Source organism: Elgaria multicarinata, chromosome 16 (genome assembly GCF_023053635.1).
Source record: "Elgaria multicarinata webbii isolate HBS135686 ecotype San Diego chromosome 16, rElgMul1.1.pri, whole genome shotgun sequence".
In the NCBI taxonomy this organism is placed as follows: domain Eukaryota; kingdom Metazoa; phylum Chordata; class Lepidosauria; order Squamata; family Anguidae; genus Elgaria; species Elgaria multicarinata.
Window position 1 is genome coordinate 29,645,391 of NC_086186.1, and position 23,681 is coordinate 29,669,071.

At 45.8% G+C, this 23,681-nt stretch overlaps 1 protein-coding gene across 1 annotated transcript; it reads right to left on the bottom strand.

Moving 5' to 3' along the window:
* Positions 1-795: 795 nt before the first annotated feature.
* Positions 796-23,214, bottom strand: ANP32A (acidic nuclear phosphoprotein 32 family member A). The gene is made up of 7 exons (XM_063142354.1): positions 23,041-23,214; positions 10,426-10,575; positions 8,358-8,480; positions 6,662-6,860; positions 3,427-3,530; positions 3,255-3,318; positions 796-2,331 (listed from the first exon to the last, which is right to left on the bottom strand). Exons 1-7 carry the CDS (start codon positions 23,092-23,094, stop codon positions 2,270-2,272), a joined length of 756 nt encoding a protein of 251 aa, XP_062998424.1. The 5' UTR covers positions 23,095-23,214; the 3' UTR covers positions 796-2,269.
* Positions 23,215-23,681: the final 467 nt, after the last annotated feature.

Sequence of the window (23,681 nt, forward strand, 5' to 3'; positions counted from 1 at the left end):
AAAAAACTTAACATTTTGGGGGAAATGCAATATTAGCACGTTTTACAGATTGAAAGCCACTTTCTTACTTTTGGCACATAAAATGTAATTATGTACAAGTTGGTTTGGCATAAAATTATCACATTTGGTATATTAAAAGTACAGTGTATTCAAGCAATTATTACAAATTGAATTTACTTTTAATTTTTAATATTTTTTTTGGTAACAAATGGAGCTACAAGCTCCTGAACTGTAAAGAACACCTGAACTATAAGGAACCTCATTCCATAATCCGTTTTTTCTTCACTTTTTCCAAATTTTTCAGAAAAGAACAAAAAAAGCTTTGAAAAAACAAGGGGGGGGGGAGGAGAGAACAAAACCATTCCCCTCCCCTCAATTTTTTGGTGTTTTTTTTCCGGGCCTTCACATCTCTACTTGAGCCCTATCCAGTGCCTTAGTGATTACTTATGAGTTGGGGCTTGGCCTAACCTAGAAAATAAATCCACATTAGCTCCTTTGCTGGACCAGGGCAGAATCCTAGCACTCTGTTTCCAAGAGCCAAGAGGAAACAACACAAGAGGACCCATGAGAGAGATGGGTTCCACGTGTGAACGGTCCCCAGGACTGAAGACTCAGAGACATCGGGCTTCTCTACATAGGGGATCCATTGAACTAGTATGCCTAATTTTGAAAGAAAGTTTTAAATGGTGTTAAAAATAATCAGAAATAGGTTCTTTAAAAAAACACCCTTCTTCAAAAGCAAGCAATGGATTCCCACGTGGCCCATTCGACTCCAATAAGCCACAGGAAAAAAAATTGTATAAAAAGATTTATTGAAATTCATCATTGACAAACAAGACATAAAACTCAAAAAGTTTGGCTCTTTGGGGAGCGAGAGGGAAGGTCGCAATGTTTTCTTTTAAAAAATTTATACACAGATGAGATATTGACTAGGATACAAGTCACTTCTAATGCTATCTTTAAAGAAGGATATGAAATTAAAACTGTACATTCAGCTAGGTACTTTGCAGTCAATTTACTGACTTTGCAACTAGGTAAGAAAATACAACTTTTGTATTAGCATTCCGTGCTTGAGTGTATGAAAAGAAACCAGCCTAGGCTAGACATGCTGCATTGTCCCCTCTGGTATTTAAAAGGCTTGTAAAAATCTTCAGAGTATTATAGAGCACAAGTGGAAACAGATTCTCATCACTTGATATCAAGGAGGTGTTAATATATTTATATATATAATATTTTACAGACCAAAATAGTACACACCTTAGTTAAAAGGGTTCAAACATTTTCTTTTTTTATTACAACTGTCAAATTCATTTCACCAGTTAACTCAGGAAATTAGGAACACTTTTTATATATATTTATAGATATTTCAATGACTGCCGTTTACAGAGAACTTTTCCATATACCTGAAATAAAAAGGCCACGACCCAACAGGGAGTGTGAGCTATGCAAGAGACTTGCCACGCTCATGCGAGCTCCCGTTCAAGGAGAACTTTCCAGTGGGCTGTGCTCTAAAAGGGGTTTAAAAATAAAATTAAAAAATTCCAAAATCACTCCCACGAACCAAATCAAAAAGAAATAAAGGCAGAGGGGGGATTACATATTTGGTCACTATTTACAAACAGCAAAGTAAAAAGTTACCTACAGGAAGTGGAGGGGAAGGGTTTTCTGGGAACGGCAGCCATTCACAAACAGGCAACAAAGGAAACACTTTATCAAGATGCTGTTTGCACTCTCGCTGCTGTGGCTGGAATGCTTTCACTGCAAATTTTGCTGCATCCAGAAGAGAAGAAAAAAAATACTTACAATATGCTCAGAGACTGGCAAAAGCCACTGATTCCAAGGACCCAAAAGATCTCACCACCATCTCCATTCCGGCCACCTTTGCATCACATATGGAAATTTTCTTGCTCGTATCTTTTTTTTTTTTTTAAAAAAAAAAACTTTTTAAAAAAACAACAACCCAAAGTGTCCAGGATGTTCCACTCCAAGAAAAAACAAATTCACCACTTGCTTTATATTTGCTAGTGCATTAACAGGAACTAATAACAGACACAAAAGGAAATTCTTCAGAAACAAAGAATAGGAGTGGCAGTTCTTTAAAAAAAAAAAAAAAAGAGGAAGTTTAAATTCCCTCACCCACACAATTATGCATTTCCTTCTCGATCCCACAGCAACTTTACACTCTGGGGAGGGGGTGAAATACAGGGTAGGAACAGTCAAATCACGATAGGAAATTTGTCCCCCCACCCCAAAATAGATTATATTGACTTTAATCATCTTCGTCTCCTTCATCATCGGCCTCTCGTTTTCTCTTCTCCCCCCTTTCTTCGTCTGTGGAAGGAATTACAGGGTTTGGGTCATGGATCTGCCTGGAGAGCTCCCACAATGCTAAGCATGGCATGCCTGAGTCCTAGGGCCATCTTTGGTTTTGAAGCCAGTTTAGGGGGAAGGCGTGAGTCAGCCTTCTCCCTAGTCCCACCCATGGGTTAGAATCATAGAATAGCAGAGTTGGAAGGGGCCTACAAGGCCATCTAGTCCAACCCCCTGCTCAATGCAGGAATCCACCCTAAAGCATCCCTGACAGATGGTTGCCAACCAATCCTATTGTCAGATTCACCACATTCCTCTCTCTTGCCTCCCATATTGGCTACTGAAGGCCCAAAGGAGTACACATGGAGCTAGACTTGGGCCCAGACCTCTAGTTGCTGATCCTCACAGTAAGGTTTGCACACAGCAATTCGATCTTGCCAGCTGAAAGTGTATGATTAAGACTATGTGCTTCTTTTCCACATGAAGTATGTGCAAAGAGACGTTCCAAAAAAATGCTTTACGTTTTGTATACTGCTTTTTTTCCAGAACTTCTCTTTTCCAAACAATTAATAAAAATTTACAAAAATAATAATGTAATGTTAACAACCACAAGTAGCCAGAGTAAACCAATGGCCTCTCTTTAGAGCTTTAGGTCAACCACACAGAACCATCAAGCAAAGGCCGAGAACCTGGCAAATGAGCAACAACATCTTGAGGTGGTGAAAATGGCCTCCGTGTGAAAAAACTTAACAGTTACTACACTGCATAAGGGTGTTCTCTGAAGCGGCAACCCGAATTCGTCACGTGGCATTTTGTGTATCTTGCTGTGTGTAATGGCAGGACTAGGCGGTTCAAAGCCTCCCCCCACCCCCGCCCCAGTTGCATTATTGTAGACCTTCAGCCACTCATAATGGAAAGCTTCCCTGTCTTAGTTCTGCACTTACCAGCCTCTTCATCCTCCTCTTCATCATCATCTACTTCACCATCATTATAACCTTCTTCATCCTCCTGTGGAAGACAGAGATGCAAAGGAAATGGGAACGGCATGTTTTTTGCAGAGGCCCCTCCAGCCCTGACTCGGAAACAAGAGACCTTCCCAATCCACAACATCCTTACCTCCTCTTCCCCGCTTACATCCTCCTCTTCTCCTTCCTCCTCCTCCTCCTCTTCCTCCTCCTCCTCATCTTCTATGACCTGGGCATCTTCATCACATTCCTCTTCTACAAAAAGCAGGCAAAGTCACCGTGTCAGTTTGCTGCCTATTGCAAATACTAAACCCTTCCCTCTTGTGGCAAGAAGAGGCACAGCATGGTGATTGGGCCGGGTTGGTGGTGTATGTGGGTGGGTGGACTACGCTGGAGCGCAGTTTTCCATGCCTTCATAAGGTTGCCATCTTTTGGTCTTTTAAACTAGCCCAGCTCCTGTGCATTTCCTAAACAGCAGCCTAGCATGCACAAGTTTAGCAAGAGAAGCATTTTCTGGGTGTGGAAATGAAGGGATGCCACCTACTTGATTTTTGCCAGTTAGGCTCATGTTAAAAGTTCACAGAAGCAGAGACAGTAAAGGCAAGTGGTAGTCTAAGGCCTTCATAGTGTCAAGAGTAGAGATGGGTGAGAAATTTGTTTGGTAATTTTGCACAGCCTGAACCTGACCACAAGTTGTAACTGCAACATAGTTAATTTTTATTATTTATTTATTTATTACACTTATATACCGCTCCAATAGCCAGGGCTCTCTGGGCGGTTTACAGAAATTCTAAAATTGAGGTAAAAACAAGTATACAAAATTTAAAACTCTAAAACACAGAACATACACACATAAAGCATTAAAAGCCGATTAAAAACAAAACATGTGGGTAATTAGGATGTGTTGCCATATGCCTGGGCAAAGAGGAAAGTCTTAACCTGGCACCGGAAAGACAGCAGCGTTGGTGCCAGGCGAGCCTCATCAGGGAGATCATTCCACAGTCTGGGGGCCACCACCGAAAAGGCCCTGTCCCTCGTTGCCACACTCCGAGCCTCTCTCAGAGTAGGCACCCGGAGGAGGACCTTAGATGTTGAACGTAGTGACTGGGTATATTCACGTCGGGAGAGGCATTCCGTCAGGTATTGTGGTCCCAAGCCGTGTAAGGCTTTTTATAGGTCAAAACCAGCACCTTGAATTGGGCTCGGAAACATACAGGCAGCCAGTGCAAGTGGACCAGAGCAGGTGTTATACGGTCAAACCTTCTGGTTCCCGAAATCAATCTGGCCGCTGCATTTCGCACGAGCTGCAGGTTCCGAACCGTCTTCAAAGGCAGCCCTGCGTAGAGCGCATTGCAGTAATCTAACTTGGCGGTTACCAGAGCATGGACAACTGAAGCCCGGTTATCCCTGTCTAGATAGGGGTGTAGCTGGGCCACCAAACGGAGTTTGTAGAAGGCACTCCGTGCCACTGAGGTCACCTGAGCCTCCAGTGACAATGATGGGTAAGAGGTTGAAATTCATACTTTTCTGAAGTTTGGAGATGCAGTTTGCAGGGGTGGGTGGGATTTGTACAGGAAACGCATACATTTCAAACTTTGTGCACTAAAAATGCATATATTTGAGGAAACGTGCACAAAACACATACATTTGGAAAAATGCATACCAAACATGCCCTTGTTTAACGTGCACAAAAATATGTACGAATATTAATGCAGACTAAAAAGATTAATTTGCAAGGGAAAACGGGGCAGAACGAACTTTGCCGTGGAAAAAATGAGGACCTGAACAAAACTGAGCTTGACAGAGTTGCCCATCCCTAGCCAAGAGCAGGTGTAACTGAGGAGCTGGGGGGGGGGGGGGGGAACAGAATGCTACGAATCCCCGCTTTCTGCTTTTGGGGTCATCAGTTCCTAAATCACTGCCCCCACAACCCCAGGCTACAGTGCTTAAGTCAACACAGTGGTGCAAGGAGTCAGGCTCAATGTCTGGTTTTAGTGCTAGGATTCAAAGCCTTGGACGTATGCAGTAACAGTAAAATGAGAGCAACCTCTGAGCACGTGCAAAGTGCCTCCCTCTTGCTGGTGAGCAGTCGCGGACCATGCCCCACATATCTAAGATGGGCGGGGCTGCCAGGTAAGGTAAAGCTCCAGTATCTTCTCGTCTCATAAACGACGGCCTGCGCCAGAGCAAGGAGGGAGGCGGCTCACGGAAGGCAGCCATGCTGTAACTGCGCCACCGAAGGGCTGTGTGAAAAGGATGCTGGGAGGTAGAGGTGAGGGGTCTTTGAGCCTGACTTTGCACAGGACTGCAGCGGCAGAAGGGAAGAAACGCCCTGCCAGTCCCAAGGGGGTCTATCTGGCTGAGCAGAAGCCGACTAGATGCTGGTGGGGAGCTCAGAAGCAGGGCACAAAGGCAACAGCCATGTACTGACTGGGTTCGGATGACACGACAACCAACAGTGGGTTAAACAATCAATGGTTGGTTGTATTGCCTGTCAGGACTTTTTCACATCACGGTTGGTTATTCGGTCAAAATAACCAACGCTGTGCAGAGTTGATGATTTGAACAACTGTTGGTTAGCGTGTCATGTGTCAAGCACCGCTGACTAATATTTTTTTTGCCACCTACAGTCCCCTGGCAAGAGCAACCCAAGCGGCAGCTGCCGCTCTAGTCCAGCCACCAGAGCCCACCATGACTGATGGGATACCAGCGAGAGGGTGGGGGTGGGGGTGGGGGGAGAGGGAGGGAGATGTGTGAATCAAACACACTGTTGACTAATCGTCAACTCAACACTGGCCTTAATCCACACCATGGTTGATTATAAACTTGTCGGCTGGTTATATTCCCCCTTCATAATCAACCGTGGAGTTGACTATTAACCCTACTATACACTGACTATTGTGTTGTCCAAACGCAGCCACTGTTGCTTGTTCCTGACACCTGCGATTCTGAGGTATACTTCACCTCTACATGGAGATTTCATTTCACCATCCAGATCATAGCTATCAATAGATCTCTCGTCCTGTGCATGAATTTGCTCCACTCTGTTTTAAAATCATGTAAACTAGTGGCCTTCACCTCATCTTATAGTATTCCATAAGTTTAGGTAGCTGCAGATCAAATTTTCAGGTGGTACCACTGAAATCCTATGGTGTCCTGCTTTCGTTCAACACATCTTTTGGCAAACATGAGCATTAAAACACATGGATTTGTCAGTATCTGAACATTTTCTAGGCCTCCTTCAGGACAAACTGGAGAGCTATTTGTGTCAAGAGCTGCAGCAAATTCTGCTGGAGGTTCTACTATACAAAACAGCACAAGGGCGTTTGCTTCTACTCTTGGGAGTCGCCACTAAGAAGCCAAAATGAAGGACTGAAGAAACGTACCATCTTCATCTTCCTCGTCATCATCGAGGCCTTCCACGTAGCCCTCAGCATCTGAATCGGGGGCCTCTTTATCATCCCGGTCGTAGCCATCCAGATACGTGAGTTGTGGGAGGAGTTTGAAGACGTTGTCTCTGTAGTCGTTCAAGTTAGTCACCTCACAATTGAAAAGATCTAAACTCTTCAGGTTTTCTAACTTTTCCTGAAAGGCAAAGGAAGGAATTCATCCCCTCAACAGATACACATCAAAATCAAGTCTCACCTAAACACAAAAGCTCACCAGATTTGTTGAAAAGCAAGGAAGAGGAAGGCAGCTCTTCTGGCTTCCACATGGGAAGATTCCCAGGGCGCTCAACCCATTTCAGATACTGGAGCTGCTTTCCCCAAGCCGGCATCCTCCTGATGTGTGGGACTCCACCTCCCATCATATCCAGCTGGACTAGAGATTAGAGGCAGCTGGACTAGGGCACCAGGCTTCTGGGAAACTTGGCGACAAACCGCTCCAACCCCTCAAAATCACAGGCACATGGAAAGAGTACAAAGTCTGCTAAGCTTGCCGGGTCATCTCGGGCTGCAACTGGGAATTCCCAGCCCCAGCCAAGGAAGCCTTCTCCTTTTGCCCCAGTCCACGCTCAGCATCCCTTCAGATGACCACCAGAGGGAGCCATGGAAACCAACTTCACATCTACAGCACAGATTCTCTTCAAGCCAAAAGGAAAGGCAAGAAAAGGGAATAACATCCCAAGGCGAGAGAGGATTTCCAAAACTACTTTAGCTTTTTGGAAAGCTCTCTCATCCCTCAGACTTGTTGGAGAAAGAACTTCTACTGGATAACAAAGCAATGGAAGCAGAAGGGGAGAAGCCCAGCCCTTTAGCGCCAGAAGAGACTACCAAGAGCCGAACACAGCACTGAAGTTTTATCCCTTTGTTTTTCTTACACTGTTTATTCCTGTGGATTTTTAATTACAACCCACCTTGAATCCCTTGGCAGAAAGGCAGCATACAAGTGAAGCAAACAAACTGCAATAGCAGCAAACGGAAGAGACATTCTAAGAGCTGGTGCAACTTAGCCTGGACTGTTCAAATCTTGCCTTGGCCATAAGCTAGTGCTGGGCGAAAATGTTTAGCCTGGACTTTTCAGCAAATTCTCAAAGATGAACACACCCTCCTATAGACTAGGGGGTGGGAGAGGAAGGATTACATTTCCCAAAATGCTCAAGGGTGAGTGCTGTCTTTAACATGGTGGGCAAGGTGCCTCCTGCCTTCTTGTTCTGTGCTTTAAAAAAAAAAGAGTTGCCACTCTCCAAAGTTGCCCCAGCCCTTCGTGCCCCAGCCCAGCCTTGCACTTAAAAGTACAGCCTCATGGTGCTTTGCATTTCCACAGCTCTGGTGCATTTCCTGCAGGGTCTACAAAAACCATGGACATTTCAGGAAGTTCACAAAAAGTTAACCAACAAGGCTGTAGAGCTACAAAGAGGCATGAAGCTCATTAAGTGCAAAGGGACGGAATGGAGGATGCAGCAGGTCTGGAAAACTCTGGCGAACTGCAACTCTTTTTTAAAATGTAAAAAGGGGGGGGCGAACCAACCCCCCCCTTGTAATAGCACCCTAGCCTAAACCTCCCCTCCTTGAAATTTTCAGAAATTTATTCTCCCATTTTTACAGGGAGAGACTTGGGACAGACTTGGCACAGACTTACCAGGGGTTCTATTGTACTGAGATCCTTTATTTTGTTGCCACTTAGATTTAGGTGTGTGAGGGTCGGACATTTTTCTGCCAATACTTCCAGTCCTCCTGAGATTCTGTTGTCACTTAACTCGAGCTGCAAGTGAGAAATTGACCCCATTTTTAAAAGTAATAATTACCATTTCAAATATAAACGGCATTTATTATCACTTATATAGTTCAAGCCATGTCAATGGTACATTACAGTGGATTTGCCCAACCTGGTGCCCTCCCACATGTTGGACTACAATCCCAGAATCCCCCAGCCATGCGGTCAATGGATACAGAAAGCAAAGAGAAAGAGGAGAGTTTGGGAGGGAAGATGAGAAGAGCTTGAAATGAAGATGAAGAAGGAGGCCAAGGACAGAGCCTTTCATGGGGGCCAACAGAGAGAGGGAAAGCAGAGGAACAGCTTCCAGCCATGGAAACATTGAAAGAACAAGTAGGCATGCAGGAAGAGAGCCGACGGAGGACAGAGGCAGGTAGATCTGGGGCTGCCTCCCCATCTTACGCCTTAAGACTGGAAAAGGCTTTAGTTTATTTATTTATTTATTTCATTTTTATACCACCCAACAGATGATGAAAATGTTTTTATCAAATCAAATCCCGGAATAAGGAATTTATTTATTTATTTCTATATCCAACTAATTTAAAATATATTTAGCCTTGGATTATCACCTTACAGCAGGGATGGGGAATGAATTCAGCACACCAGGCTCACAAAAACCTGTTGTGAGGCCCTCCCCTTCCCCACAGCCCTCCACCCTCCTTGGAGAAGGGAGAGAGGGCAGGAGAGCACCTTCCAACTGAGCTGTCCACTCAAGGAGCGCCCTCGGACGGCCAGCTCAGTCTGCTTTGCTACCCCTTGCCTCACCTTGCTTCTTTCTTTAAAAATGAGCGTATTTCTATTAATTATTTCAACAGCAATAAAAACAGTTCCATTCCCGCCCCCGAAAAAGAAAAAAAAAGTTGGAGAGATCAACTATATCAAGGCAGCAGAAAGCTCAAGCAAAATAGAGGACCAAATTGACACATCTAGATTTTACAGAGAGGCCTGTAGTGATTCTTCTGAGGGCAGTTTCAGTGGACTGCAGGAGGCAGAAACCAGACAGGAGTGGTGGTTTGTCAAGATCAGAGCTCAAGGAGAGAAATTCAAGACAGCAGGAGCCACTGATGCATTCAAAGTGTTTGAAGGGAGACACAGGATGTGAGTTGGAAACAAGTATGAGACAGCGGTGGGGTCTAAACTCCAAAACAGAAAAACACTCTTTTGAACCCTGTTTTCATAGAAAAGTGCAGTAGTACTGTCTGGCCAGGTAGATGGCTGATGAGAAGGAAAGCATGCATTTATACTGGACAAAGTCAGTCAACTCTTGTGTTCTCCTCCAGAGGTGTTCAGCTGCACAGACATAAGAGAAAGTACCAAATGGAGATGATTAGCCAGGGGTGAAGAATTGGGCGAGTCGGGCAAATGTGTCAAGAGTGGAGGACAAAGATGAATTGAAGGTGCAAATTGTTAGACTGCAGCGTCTAACAAGCAGAAATAAGCTGCAAGAGAGGACAACGTTTTCAAAAAGACCACTGGATCAATGGACTGGAGGTCACAGGAGCAGGAAGCAGACTGGGTGGTGGTGGTGGAGGGCTGTGTGATGCTGAAGGAGATGAAGTGACGATCAGAGGTCGCACACAGAGAAGAGGGTGCCCAAGGCAGCAAGTGCATGAAAGAATTGGTCCAGGGGTGAAAGTCAAAAGAAGAGGCAAGCAAGAGGAGGTGGGAAGTAGCTGGGTCAGCGGGATGCTGCTGAAATCATCAAGGAGCAGAGTGGGCCATTGTTGGGAGTGGAAGCAGATACTAAATTAGGAAATCTCATTACATTATTGAAATACATATCTTGTCATTAAGAACTTATAACAAAGATCTACAATTTAGCTTTTTTGTCACAAGGAATCTTTGGTTCAAAGCCCTCTTATGTGAATTAATTCCACACTTTAAAATATGGCACTTTTCTTTATAAAAATCCAAGGACAGAACCTCTACCTACCTTCTTAAGTTTGTTTAACTTTGGTAAGTTTGCAACTGAGGTGAGGCCTACGTTGATTGTACTTAAGAATTCCAACTCTTCAAATTCATCTGTGAGGCCTTCAATTTTCCCTTCATTTGACCTACAGTTGTCAAGAACGAGTTCTTTAACCTAGGGATAAGAATTAAACAAAATGAAGATTAGGTTAAATAATGTTTAGTTGCTACCACCGTAGCTAAAATTTGCAAACAGTTTTATAGCAAACTACAACAGCTGCTTCCAGAACTATTGGTGTCAGTTTCACCTAAACTGCTGATGGGAAGTGATTCTACATCAATCGAGCTGTTAACACCAAGAGTAGCCAGAACACTGACCTCCAGATATTTTGGATTTCAACTCCAGGCATTTCTGACAATTGCCCAGGTTGGCAGGGGCTTCTGAGAGTTGAAGTCCCAAACTTCTGGAGATCTACTTTCTGCCCATTCCTAGTCTATATCAGCCTTCCCAGAACCAACCTAAGTCTTGGCCCCTGATGTCATTCTTATCCATTTAGGCTGCAATCTTATGCCCATTTAGCTAGGATTAAGTCCCATTGATCGCAATGGCTTACTTCCAAGTAGACATGTATAGGAGAGCATGCTAATTCAAGCTACTGCAGAGTTTCCTTATGGAAGCAGCCAACTCTTTATCTATTTATGCCATGAACATAAAAAATTAACACGGAGAAAGGGACACAGCCAGCGGGCGTAGGGCAGAATACTGGACCTTGGGCCAGTCAATCTCTCTCAGCCTAATTTGCCACACCACACTATTGCAAAAATAAAACAGAATCTCGGTGTATACTGCCCTGAGCTGCTCCTTGAACAAAAGGAGCTACAAATGTGATGCAATCCATTTCCTCCCCGCAGCTGAATTGCCCCTTGCCCTCCAACTCCAAGGCCTTGACCCTAAACGCAGTGAAATCAATGGGATGTTCTTCCAGGCAAACATGCTTAGGATCAGGATGAGGAGTGATGTGGCTTTTCCAGAAAATGTGGAAGACTTTCCTACACATATTAGGGTAATCTGAAAGCAAAAGAGGTGGAGCCAAAAAAACAGGCATATTGTGGCTTGGAGCTCTTCCTGCCAGCAATTCAGCCTCAGGAGAGGCGTTTTGGCCATTTAGAATGGGAAGAAAATCTGCGAAAAGGCTGGGAAACCACCAAATGACTGGTGGTTGGGGAAAAGGGGAGGTGGACATGGGGAAGGAAGTCCAGAAGGCCAAGTTGGGACCCCAGGAGGGCTGGACTGGGACCCTGGGCCTGAGGTTCCCTGCTCCTGCCGTAGAGAGTGATAAAATTTAGCACATTTTTTTTTACTTATATTTAGTAAAGAAAGCTTTACCATGGAATATTTTCCAGCCCACATCACTTCTCACTCCTAATTCCAGATCATTTATGAACAAGTTAAAAAGCACCTATGCCAGTACAGATCCTTTGTGGGACCCCACAATTTACACACACACAGGAGGATTTACCATTTATTCCTATTCTCTGCTTTCTGTGATGCATAAGAAGATGTCACCTCTTATTCCATGACTGCTAAGTTTGTTCAGGAGTCTTTGGTGAGGGACTTTTGTCAAAAGCTTTGTGGCAAACAATGTCCATCAGATCACCCCTGTCCACATATTTATTGATACTCTCAGAACTCTAAAAGTTGCATTCCCTTCCTTGATACTGTAAGAGGAGGTGCCTTTGCTACATTTAACACATTACTTTTTAAAGAAATGCAGGCGAAAGTCAGTGAGCCTCCTCAGACAGGGAGCAGCAATCTTCAAAAACTTTCTGGAGGAAGCTGAGGGGGCAGAATGGAATGACGATCCAGCAAAACTAGTTTGGAAAGTAGTTTTGGGTTCAATGAAAGAGCAACACTGTGAGACACCAAGACTCTGCAGAAATACTGGGTGTGGTGATCTGTACCTTTGAGAGAGGCTTCAGATGAGCAGCAGAGGTAGAGAAGTTGCCCACCTAGCTAACTTTGTTGAACTATACTCAAGCTTGTCATCGTGCACCTTCCCAAGTTAGGAAAACCTGTTTCAGTGCAACCAGCGTGAGGCAAATCCTGTGTGGAAAGGTTCAAGGAGCAAAGTGTTTCATTTGGAGAGGATATAGGTGGGGCCATGATTGTTTCAAACTTTCTGCTAAATTCATTGGGGCTTTTAAACCAATGAAGACTTGGGACTTTGCCTCCTAAATAAATGAAAAAGAGGGCAGCACTCTCCTGATCTCAGTGACGTAGGGAAGAACATTGTCCAAAATGGAATATTTTGCATTTCATAATGAATGGGTTCTAATTGCAAATACAACATGCAGCAAGCTTGGCAGTTTCAAAGCTGTATTTAATGTTTTTCAGGTGATTTAATGTTTGCACAGCAAGTCTGTGAGAAAAATACATTTCTGTCAGTGAAATTCATATATGTTTCAATGAGAAATAGAGCTATTAAGCGGTGACCTCTGTTGAAAGAGGTGAATGGTCGCCAGCGTATCATACACTGTCCTTTGGGTTGCTAAAATTAATTAGTGTGTGTCAACAGTTTTTAATACCTTTGTTTCCCCCCCATAAATTTAAACAATGTAAGAGAAGTACATACTATTTATTGTCTTTACATTTTTACAAGTATTGCAATACAAAATATACATGATATAACATTTAAATCATATTTATATGTGCTTTAATTTCTCCCCTCAAATATTTCATGTAAAATTCTTAATAGTGTATTGAGACAAAAACACACAACATGGGTTAATTTTAAAAAGATTTGTTGTTCTAAACACAGCTAAAATAAATGCATTAAATTAATTCACTATCTAGGAAATCAGAAATTTCTCTGAGGCAAATCATTCTGTGCAAATGCCCTATTTTTCATAGGATCCCCCGCCCCAGAAAATGTAGTGAGGTGGCAAAGTTTACTGATGACATCAAACTATTTAGGGTGGTTAAAATAAAAATGGATTGCAAAGAGCTCCAAAAAGGATCTCTCCCAAACTGGGAGAGCGGCTATTACAATGGCAAACACAGTTCAAAGTAAGCAAGTGTGCTCTCCCACACTAGAGGCATTCAAGAGGCAGCTGGACAACCATCTGTCAGGGATGCTTTAGGGTGGATTCCTGCATTGAGCAGGGGGTTGGACTCGATGGCCTTGTAGGCCCCTTCCAACTCTGCTATTCTATGATTCTATGAAGCAATGCATGTTGGGGCAACCCCCCTACCCCAACTTCTTTGATACACTCATAGGATCTGAGCTGGTGGAGTCATGATGGACAGCTCAATGAAGACATTGACTCAATGTGAAAAAGACAAATTCCATGTTGGGCACAATCGGGATAGCCTAGCTTCAGTTGTCCATGCTCTAGTAACCTCCAAATTAGATTACTGCAACACGCTCTACGTGGGGCTGCCTTTGAAGACGGTTCGGAAGCTGCAGTTTGTGCAAAATGCAGCAGCCAGAGAACTGGAACCAGAAGGTTTGAACATATAAGACCAATTCTGTCCCACCTGCATTGGCTGCCTATACGTTTCCGAGCCCAATTCAAGGTGCTGGTTTTGACCTATGAAGCCTTACATGGCTTGGGACCACAATACCTGATGGAACGCCTCTCCTGACATGAACCTACCCGCTCACTGCGCTCTATATCTAAAGTCCTCCTCCAAGTGCTTACTCTGAGGGAAGCTCGGAGGAGGGCAACAAGGGAGAGGGCCTTTTTAGTGGTGGCCCCCCAATTATGGAATGATCTCCCTGACGAGGCTTCCCTGGTGCCAACATTGTTAGCTTTTCGGCACCAGGTTGATCAAGGGGCTATGTGGAAAGGCTACAGGTTTGGGGCTGTTTAGCATTAAAAAAAAGAGAGTAAGAGCAGACAAGTTGAACAGAATGCTGGACAAGATAGGCATTTGGTCTAATCCAATATGGCTCTTCTAATATTCTTACTTCCTCTTTCGACCTAAGACTGGATAACCCCTTGCTATTACTACTAGAACGTTCCTGGTCCCACTCAGACAGAAGACCTCCACGTCTTTAAGAACGTGGACTGCTGAGGGCTGACTGCTCTTGCACAGATCCCATTTATTTTAAGGGGCTTGCACAGGTAAGCAGGATAGGAGGTTTGATGGCACAGTACCAGATAGGTCACATGGGCACAATGAAGGGCACATTGGGCTTTTTAAAATCTCTATGACTTAAGAGTGCTTTCAGACAAGGACTTTATTATGAAATTGCTCTGCTTCTTTCGTGGAATGTTATGGGGTCCAAACATTACCTTCCTCTTGTAAAACCTCCCCTGCTCCATGCACAAGAAACCCTCCACCTGGAAGCACCCTCAGAAATAGCAGTTATATGGAATAGTGGAGTGGGAATACAAACGGTCTTCCTCTCCAGCATCTCCAACCACGAGTCCTGGTAAGGTTAGAATTAGTACACTGAATAGAAGGAAGAGAGACTTCCCAAAGGTCTCACACAGGAAAGCGTCCAAGTGAACGTAAAAAAAAGGTAAAGGATTTTTTTAAAAAAATAGCATGCAGACCCAAGGTCTTCCCCAATAATATAACCAGATCCAGGGGAACATGTCAGGCAGCTGAGCCCATGAAAACACATGGGCCACCATGAAGATTTCATATCGTTCACCAACAGCAGCAGCGGTAGGTAACGACCTCCCTTTCCCTCCAGAGCTGGCAAGTTTTTGGTTTAATTTTTTTAAAAAAAATAGGAAACCCACAGTTTGCCTTTTCAGCAACAAAATTTTCATCTCTGCTTGACAATTACATTGAATGTACATGCTTCAAAATTGCCTCTATGCCATTCCTTTGGCAGGAAATGGAGTTCTTAAGCATTGCTTACCTGGCTAGCAGTGTGGAATGCATATCAGATAAAAACCAACAGCAGCAGCAGCAAAGAATGCCTCATCGTGCAGGAATAGAATTCTCCCTCCTGAGTACAAAAGGAGCCCTTCCCTCCCATCAACAGAGGAAGGCAGAGCCTTTGGGAGCCAGATGGCTGAAGAACTGCATTAAGCAAAGCCAGAGCCTCCTTGCTGCCTCAGCAAAACGAAGGTTATTGGAGAGCAGCTGAGCAGCAAGAGCATTAGGCAAGGACTGGAGGCACAGAAGTGCATAGTACACCCAACTGTAGACTGAGGAATTTTCTCAACTGGCTTTGCCGGCAAGCAGTTCTATATCCTCCAGTTCCCCCAGTGCTCTTTCCCAGCCCCAGGGTGTTAGGTCTCTGTGACTAGCTGCTGCTGCTGCTGCTGCAGCTGGAAAAGCAAAAGCCTGGAGTGCAGCAGGCCCTGCTCTCACCAGGATACAGGCCCCCGGTAGACCTTGACAGTCCAGAGGCTTTCCACAGAGAATACATTTGGTTGAGACATCATTAGGCCTACTTGGTAGCAGCATGTTATGGAACTCCCTCCTAGAGGGACCGGATTGGCCCCTTCACAAATGATTTTTAGGGGGGCAGTTAAGGCTTCTTACTCTGGCGTGCTTTAAACTCATTTCAGCTTAGTTAATTGATGGCTGATTTTTATAATTCCAAGACTCTTAAGGATGTTTTTATTCCAGCCTGCATTTGGATAATTTTCTGGAGCTCTGTTTTTGCTATTATTTTTAACGTTATGTTAATACTGATGTTTTATGCCATTTGAACATTGTTTTAATTTGTTGTTGTACTGTTGCTTAATTTTGTTATTGTGTATGTAAGAGTAAAGGCAGGGTAAACATCAATTAAACAACCTGTTCCCTTACGCACATCAAGAGGTCTCTAAGACCCAAGTACATATGGTCTGAAGAAGATCATGCAGCTACATCCCAGTCTCAGGCCACGAGGTTTCTGGCTCATTAGAGCTCATGACAGACAAGACCTTTTGTGGAAGACAGGATCCGCTACAACAGGGATGAGGAATCTCACACCATGGGCCAAATCCAGCCACCTTGAGGTCCCAATCCACACCTACGGGGTTCCCCAGATGGGCTCAACCTTTCCTGGACATACCCCCTTTCCCCTGGCCACCAACCATTTGATGGTTTTCCAGCTTTTGCACGTTTTCCCATTCTAAAAAGTTGAAATGTCTCTCCTAAGGCTGTTCCTGGCAGTAAGAGCTTGAAGCTAAAATATGCTAGTATTTCATTGCACCGTTTTGCTTTTTGCACCCTAAGAGCTTCTTCAAAACTGAAGTCAACCTTCGGGCTGAAAAAAGCTCCCCACGCCTGCACTACAGTGCTTGGCAACTCCTCATCCTATCCAAGAAGGCTCACCAGCAGCAATGTCAAGAGTAAGGCAGCATCATTTCCAACGGCAAGATTCTCATGGAAATTAGTCAAGAGTTACCCAAGTCAAACTGGTGCCCATTACATTAAAAACTTGAGTTTCTCCACTGATTTCTGTGGACAGTTCTCACTTCTATCCTTTGGGGCACTTAAAAGTAGTTTTAAAGCGAGAACCAGGATCTCACAAAGAGATTGTTTTCTCTACATTTTAACAGCTATGTCTCTTTTCTTCTCTTCCATTTTCAGCCACTCCCATTCCATTCCCCCTCATATCCCATTTCAGGAGGGGCTGTTGGTTGGTTTTGTTTTTTGCTCTGTGGGTTGTTTGGGGAGGTGGATTCCAAGCCCTTAGGTTTTTTCTCCCTGAAGTTCTTTGTACTTCTGAAAACTTCAAGATTAATCCCAGTCTGCTGATACTTCCATCTCTCATGTGAGTGCTGCTGTTTTGTCTACATAAGCTAAAGCACTCTGATAATTTCACTGGAAATAGAGAAAAGAATTCTGGAACCAAAGCAGTGTTCCATGCCCTGCCACCATGCACACTACAGGCACATTAGCAGCTCGTTCGTTGTAGTGTGACCCTTCATAGGCAAAAAACTACTTCCTGTTTCTATTATCTGGTCAATTATCTGAGAATTCTTTACAAATTCATGCACATGGATTTATTCATGGAATTGGTCCACTGGCTTTGCCCATCCCTAAGCAGAACTAAGTTGGAGAGCATACGTGGAATAGGGTTCTCCCACCTCTTTCTCCAAGAGATACAAACTAGTAGCAAACAGTTGTGATGACTCCTGCTGCAAACTTACAGCAGTTCAATTAGATGATCTCTGTCAAATGGAAGCCAAGCAGAAATGAAACGTAGACATTCACAGGCTTTGAAAACACATTGTATAGTTTAGACTGGAAACTAACAGTGAATTCGTTTTCCTTCCATTGAAAGGAAGCCATACAGTAAGCAACATGATAAGATCAATAATCAGTCCCATGGATGTTCTGGGATTTAAACCCAAGTTACCTGCATGTAATTTCTTGTCCGGACCAAGAAAACTCAGAAGCATTAGTAATACTCCTCCATCAAAATCCTACTTCTGAAAGCAAGAATGCAAACAAAACTATTCGTTCTAAGGCAATTAAACATTGTTAAATCTATTTACAGATTATTACATGGGCAGAACAAACAATAAGAACATAAGAAATGCCATGCTGGATCAAACCAAGGATCCATCTAGTCCAGCACTCTGTTCACACAGTGGCCAACCAGCCATTGGTCAGACATGAACAAGCAGGACATGGTGCAACAGCACCCTCCTACCCATGTTCCCCAGCAACTGGTGCACACAGGCTTACTGCCTCGAATACTGGAGATAGCACACAACCATCAGGTCTAGTAGCCATTGACAGCCTTCGCCTCCAGGAATTTATCCAACCCCCTTTTAAAGCCATCCAAATTGGTGGCCATCACTACATCTTGTGGTAGTTTCATACTTTATAAGAACATGAGAAGTGCCATGCTGGATCAGACCAAGGGTTCATCTAATTCTTCAAGTACGCTTACTAGCCCATGAGCCACATATGGAGGAAGAAAAAGCACAACTGGGCAATACCTTTATTGGAAGTACTCAAAATGTCACAAGAGTGTAAGCAGTTTTCAACAGCTCTTCCTCAGACTTGGTTGAACAAAAAGGAGGGGATGGGGAATCACACGAATGAATGGTAGTAAAACTTTGGCGATCTCCCACTCCAATGCTATCAGAAGCTAGCCCCAAAAGAGACACCCTTTTGCCCCACCGTTTTACCTACTGGGATGAAAACAGCAACGGTCTATGCTTTTAAATTTAAGCAATATTGGACAAGGATCCACAAATTTTGGCTGATCTTAGTATCCAACCAAAGCCTGTGGTTGCTACAACTTTCCTGCACTTGGAAAAGGACTGGGTGGGGTGTCGTCTCTAATATCACACTTAACTTCAGAGGACCTTAAGGAACACCACCTTCCATATGTTCCTCCCTGCATACTCCTGTCAACATCTGAGGCCTTATTCCAGATTCCTTGTCTGTCAGTAGCAAGGTGAGCGGCTGCTAGGAGTATGGACTTTTTGGAGTGGCACCCACCCTGCAGAAAGCCCTTCCAAGTGGGATCCATCATGCTCTAACACTGTATAGTTTCTGGCTTTTCACTAAAACCGTGGCTGTTCAAGAAGGCTGAGTGTTTTAGCCTGTTATGTGCTCAATTCTATTCCCTTATATGGTTGTTTCTATTTATTTCTTTTATACAGTGTTTTTTGGGTATGTAATTAATATATTACTTTTTAAGATGCTTATATAGTGAGTTGCTTTGAGTCCAGTGTGTGGAAAGAGGTGGGATATGGATATAAGCTTATAAAGTAATTAAAAAATAAATGTTGTGGATCCCTGATTTTGGGTGCGCTGAAGTAAATAGCTTAATGATATCATTCATTAAAGTCTTGCTCACCTGCACCCATCACCTCCAGCCATAAAGCCCACACTAACTGGGAAGGATGGGAGTTGCAATCTGACACATCTAGTGGGCATCAAACTGGGGAAGCCTACTCTATCTCATACAAGATTCACTTATATTATACCTGTTATCTAAAGTCTGTTGTAAAATCAACAGGACAAAATAGACAAGTGTAAGATTGCATTATCGCATCAGAAGCAAGTCTCCCAGCCACCCTCCCATCTCAGCTGGGCTTTGCTTTCAGGCACAAAATCTCTTGATACAAGAATACTCCAAATCCATCATTCTCAACTAACAGTTTTATTGGAAATCTGCCTCAGTTTGGACATATTTTCAACTTACTTCCATGCGAAAAAGGACGCTTAATAAAATATATTCTAATGCTTAGGAAGATCCTTGAGTGTTGTAAATGAACAAACACAAGATAGTCAAACTACCTTTAACCATATTTGAAATAAATTAGAGTGCAATCCTAGGCATGTTTAGACAGGGAAAATCCTTTTTCTGTCTAAACATACATAGGATTGTACCCTTAACTGCATTCTAATAAAGCAGCTGTATTATTTGCTTTCATTTTGGCTGGGGCATTAGGTTTCCATGTCAAAAGGTATCTTCTCTCCTAATTGCATCTTCCGTTGAGAAGATTCTCATACAATTTAAGACATTACAAAATAATGTGAAGTCCTCTTGATAAAATTATGTGAACCTGTAACTGAATTCTACAGTTTTAAGCTGTGGATATCATTGTTGTGGAAGCTTAGCATTATATATAGAAAATCTTTTTAAGAAGCTGAAAGGATGAATACTGCAAAGGATTACCAAACCTAAAGTATCACCTTGCTTAACACTTCTCTCCAGTAACTAGGATATAGAATAAAATAAAAATACAACATAGTGCCAATGAGTGCTCTTAAGATGGCTTGTAAACAATTATTTATTTATTTTATTTATTTATTGCATTTCTATACCGCCCAATAGCCGAAGCTCTCTGGGTGGTTGTCTTTTTAAAAAGAGAAAGTGCTGGGTGCAATGCAAGAAAGTAAAAACCAGAGAGAGAGGGAGCACTTGTCTTTGCCGCCAAAGGGAAAAGAGGATTCCCATCTCATCAGAAAAGATGCTTCCTTGCCTTCCTCTCTAAAGGATGCTGCTATTTATACATCTTCCGACATTAAAGTAAAACCAACCGACTACCCTTGCAACCGGGATGATTTCGGAATCTATAGGGCTGGAGACGCAAAGGTGCGAACGGCACAGCCTTCCTCCTTATCCAAAGGGGAATCCCCGATGGGAAGCGGCCGGCGCCGGAGGTACTTTCAGCGGCTGGCTGGCTCCAGGTTGCTCCCATGAGCTCTCTCCGCCGCCCGACAGCCCCCCACCCTTCGCAAGCAAGCGGCGGCTCCTGGCCATCCCAAAGCACGGCGTCCTTCAAAATGCCCCCTTCCCACCCCCTCGGGGGCCATTTTTAATGTTCACGCAAAGCGCATTTTCTGGATGTTTCGCAGGTCTAAACGGTGCTCCTTCTCTCCACCCCACCCCCCCGTCAGTGACACCAGTGACAAAATGGCAGCCCCTGGAAACTGGCAGTCATGTTCGACTCGTTCGCACGCACGGCGGACGGAGGGAGGGAGGGAGCAGGAGGAAGGCTGGCTGGGTGGCTACCCTCCCCCGGGCTCCAAGACCGCCTGATCGTCGCCTCCCTACTCCCTCCCAAACCTTTCCTATTCCCCTCCTCACTGTTCCCGTGATAGGAATCCAAGCGCGCACGCGAACGGGGAGGGGGTTCTGCTTTTTTCTGCTGATCTAGTTCCCCCCCCCCCATAGTACGGCGGGAAGAGAAATGCAACCTGCCCATGAATTATGCAGCGCGCACCGAGATCTGCGGGGGAAGCATGCCCGGCGGGCGACACTGAGCCAGCAACTGCCCCCACCCCCGCCGCCCGTTTAAGGCGTCCGTGCGGATTGTGTCCTCCTCCCCCTTCCTCCAGGAAAGAATCGATCCGGAGGGCTCCGCTTTCCTACCCAGCCTTTCCTCTCCTTTGCAGTTCGACGGGGGGAAAAGATGGCGCCGTGTCCTACTTCGGAGCGAGGGTGGCTGGCGCGGCCAGCGCCAGGAGACCAAGTTAGGAAGGGCGGCTTTTCGCGGGCCGGCGATGGGAGGAGGGGGAGGAGGAAGAAATGAAAAGCAGCGCGCCCCTCCGACGGAGCTCCGGACCCACAAGCAGCCGGTTCGGGAGTGCCCAGCAGCACACAGGCGCACGCGGCCGGAGACGCATCTGCTCACCCAGCCCTCCGTCAACAACGCGGAGGAAGAGGAGGGGGAGGAAAGGCGGCAAGGCTGCGACTGGGGGTGCAACAGAAGCCCCTTCCCCCCGATACTTTCTTTAAAGTTCAAAGAGCAAGTTACATAAATCTGCAGGTCAGCTTCTTTCACAGACCAAGGTGCCCAAATCGTACCGCGCGCCTTCCACTGGCGGGGCGGAGGGGTGGGGGAAGGCGCCCTTACAGCGAGGCAGGTGACAGCAACCCTCCGTGGTGTAATCACACTACGTTATGATTTAAAGCCTTACGTAAGTGTCCCCCACCCCGCCCGGCCGCCCTGGCAGATGAAAACATCTTTAAACAGGGTGGGGTCTGGTGGGCCACTCGCTTCCCCAGGCAGACGAGCTCTTGAAAAGAAAAGGGGAAGGGGAGGGGGGCGATTGCACTCAAGTTTCTTAACCACGGCCTTTACGCAGAACAGAAGCAACTCAAATCCATCCCCCACCCCCAAGATCAGCTACCCAAACTGGCAACCTTAATTTCTCCTTGGGCAGAAGGGATGCAGTGAATCAAGTTCTCTCCCCCTAGTGTTTTCTTCTACTGCAAATGGGCATGGGGGAAAACAGACCCCTGGAAAATCAACCAGGCGCGGCTCGGAGACCGTGCAAAAACGCAGCTCGAGCCTCTTCCACGCCCGGACAAAGTTTCAGCTTTATTTAGAGGCAGACGCTAAACAACATCCCAAGTTCAGCCCCGAGCGGCGGGGGTAGAGAAACCTACCCACCCCCTTTCTTCTCGCCCGCCTTTTTGTGTGTGTTTGCGTGCGGATGGTGAATCCCTCAGGGACTGATTTGGCCAGCAGCTTCCTACCCCGTTAAGGGCGTTTAAAACCCCAAAACCTTTAATCGAATGCCGTCTCCCCGAACAACCCTCCAAAAAACTATGTCTGAGCTTCGCAACATCTGGGGAGGGGGAGGAGAGGGAGAAAGGGCGCGTTCATGAGGACTACAAAGTTACAAATATGGCTCCCCAGTCACCCTCGCCTGATCCACTGTGAAGCAGCAGCGGAAACTGGCGGTCGCCCCCCCCCTCAACTTTCTCGCAGACCCCAACCTTCGCCCCTCCGGTTGGGGACCCAATATTAACAAAGTCCCCCAGCCCCGACAGAGCGCAGCGCCAACTCGACGAGCCATTATTATGCCCAGTCTTTTGCGACGCGCTTTCCCAGGGCACTATTTTTCCTGCCACCCGGGCAACCAAACAAGAATGAGACTTTCCCTTGGAAACGGGATGAGAAGGGCTATTTCTCTCCCCCCCCCCTTTTTGGCCAGAGTCGAACGCGTGGGCTTTGGGGCAACCCCCTCCTCTGTGTGGGTGCACACAGAGCCACGCGCGCACGCACACACATACACACGCCGTGGGCACCTCAAGGGCAGCAGCAGGAGCACCCACGACGGCGGCTGGCACAGACGGCGCCCACCTCGGTCCCCTCCCTGGGCAACTGCACCCCCTTTTCGCGTTTCGTCGTGGGCCTTTTTTGAAACCCCCCATCAACCCCCCTATCCTTAAAAAAAAAAATTCTCCTTGCACTGGCTTACGTCGGAGGGCGTCCTGTTCCGCAGCTCTAAGTGGATCCTTTTCTTCATGTCCATGTCCCTGATTCAGCAGGAGGCTCGCTTCGTCTCCCCGCGCTGCGCTGCGCTCGGCTCCCTCTTTTGTATTGACACCAATGGAGCAAGACAGAGACCCCCCCTCCCGCCCCCCCGACCAAAGCCAGCGCGCGAGGCAGAGGGACTTTGAGCGCTCAACCAGCTCCTCTTGGAATCCCCCAACGCGGCCAACAAGCGCACACACTAGCCTGATAACTGCGGAGGCGGGCGCTCCCGGAGAAAAAGCTCCTTCGTGACGGACGGACGGTGAAGCCAACCGGTGCTCACCACTCGCACGCGAAAGCCAATGGGGATCGACCGAGGGCGGCGGGAACCAATGGGAGAGCGTGGTACAGCCGGCCAAGGGGAACAGCCCGGCAGGGAACGAGCCAGCCGAGTAGTAGTCGGGGCTAGCTGCGGAAGGCGACGGGTGGATGGACGGCGGCGGCGGGAGGCTGGCTGCCTGGCTGGCTCGAGTGAACGAGGCGGCTTTGTCCCCGGGGATGGGAGGGGGCTTCTGGCGTCCGGGCGCATTTTTGAGGAACGCGGGGAATGAGGACTTGGAATGGGAGGGGCTGCTGAGAAAGATC